The 1,770-nt window shown below is 32.7% G+C and overlaps 1 protein-coding gene across 1 annotated transcript; it reads left to right on the top strand.

Annotated features, from left to right (window-relative positions):
• The first annotated feature begins 766 nt into the window (after positions 1-766).
• Positions 767-1,420, top strand: LOC109336938. Its single transcript, XM_019573779.1, has one exon. It carries the CDS (start codon positions 833-835, stop codon positions 1,403-1,405), a length of 573 nt encoding a protein of 190 aa, XP_019429324.1. The 5' UTR covers positions 767-832; the 3' UTR covers positions 1,406-1,420.
• The last annotated feature ends 350 nt before the right edge of the window (positions 1,421-1,770 follow it).

The raw sequence follows: 1,770 nt of genomic DNA, 5'->3' as shown, positions 1-1,770 counted from the left end.
AATAGGTCCATGCAGTCAATCCAAAACAATGTCTAAATCAGATATTAAAATTACAATTTGGGTAATGATCAAAGTTTGCACTTTAAATCCATTTTGTCAATTACATGATCTAAGTCTAAACCCTAATATTTTTTACAGAAGGAGTTGATGAAAAGTGCTCAATACTTACAGAAATATACAGGTCAAAGACCAAGAATATTAATAACAAAAAAAAAAAAATTTAAAGGAGGGAAAAAGATAAAATTAAATATAATATTTACAAATGGACAATTGAAGCTGTAACTGTACTGCAATAAGTTTTTTGTTTTTTTGTTCTTCATGGTTTGTTAATTTTATAATACATGTTTTTTCTTACTATGATATATTTCTTCTTTTTATATACATTATTCCACTGAATCATGATCCAAATAAAGAAATCATGCAGGTGAACCTTGCTTGCTGCATGTGTTCATCACCTTTTTCTTGGAGCCACAACTACCAAGCATTGAAGTACACTACAAACCCTAACAAAAAATAATGACAAGTATCTTTCAGATTAGATAAACATTCACTTCAAATTTCCAAAAGCTAAATAACCCTTTGTTTTCTCATTAAACCATTCTCCAAAAGTCTAGCATGTTCATGACCATGGACACTGACATTTGAATTTTTTAGATCCACTCAAGTTTTCAAGCTACAATGTTAGGTTTACCACAACCAAGTAGAACAATCATTATAAATAGGACTACACCTTCTTCTTTAAGTTATATTCATAATTCAAGCCCTTTCTAAAGAGTGTTACATATTTGAAATTTTCTTCTCAAACCCCATTATTTAGCATAATCAAGTTGAAATGGCACCACATGGAGATTCTTTACCTAGAGCTGATTTCTGCAAGAACAGCAACATATCCAAGCCACCAAAGCTCTCATATGAGCACCTTCAAAGAACAATCTCAGACATCTCATTTGAGCTAACCACCAAAGAAGTGATTGATGATTTAAAACTAGCACCAATATCTGAAGTTGAAGATGCAAAGTGTGAGTGTTGTGGTATGTGTGAGGAGTGCACACAAGAATACATCAACCTCATGCGTGATAAGTTCTTTGGGAAGTTTGTGTGTGGATTGTGTTCTGAAGCAGTGAAGGAAGAGTTAGAGAAAAATGGAGGAAAAAAAGAAGATGCTTTAAGTGCACATATAAGTGCATGTGTTAGTTTCAACAAATATGGGAGAGCTTTCCCTGTTCTGTTTCAAGCTCAGGCAATGAAAGAGATGCTGAAAAAGAGCACAGAAGATTGTAGAATTAGGGCTAAGTCCATTAGCCCAAGGGATAAAGAAGGGTTGAAGAAAGGATTGATTTCACGTAGTTCAAGTTGCATTTCAGCATTTACAAAGGAGTTGAATGATATTAAGATTGCAAATTAAGTTAACATTTCACCATACACCCTGAAAAAGATCAATTATTTATCCATACGATGAGAGATACTTTTAGTTATACTAAAAACACAAGAGCAATTTTTTTTTTGTATTAATTATTATCAAGGTGTATAATTAAGGGGACATGGTTTTTTTAACTTTATTTACCATGTCCTAGTAAATTTCTTTCTGCTGACTATACTAGGTATTTTATTGACCCATGTCTCATATACTTAGGGTTTATGTCTCATAAGAAGAAGCCAAAAGTTACCTTCTGAGTTTTTTTCTATAGGCGAAGATCTCTTCCCATTCTAGCCTTTGAGTCCTTTAGGGTTTCTTTTGTGTGCTAATTCTTGTTTTGTACTTCCATCTTG

Source organism: Lupinus angustifolius, unplaced genomic scaffold (assembly GCF_001865875.1).
Source record: "Lupinus angustifolius cultivar Tanjil unplaced genomic scaffold, LupAngTanjil_v1.0 Scaffold_1_470, whole genome shotgun sequence".
In the NCBI taxonomy this organism is placed as follows: Eukaryota; Viridiplantae; Streptophyta; class Magnoliopsida; order Fabales; family Fabaceae; genus Lupinus; species Lupinus angustifolius.
The sequence above is the reverse complement of the archived record's forward strand: the minus strand, read 5'-3'. Positions and strand labels throughout refer to the sequence as shown.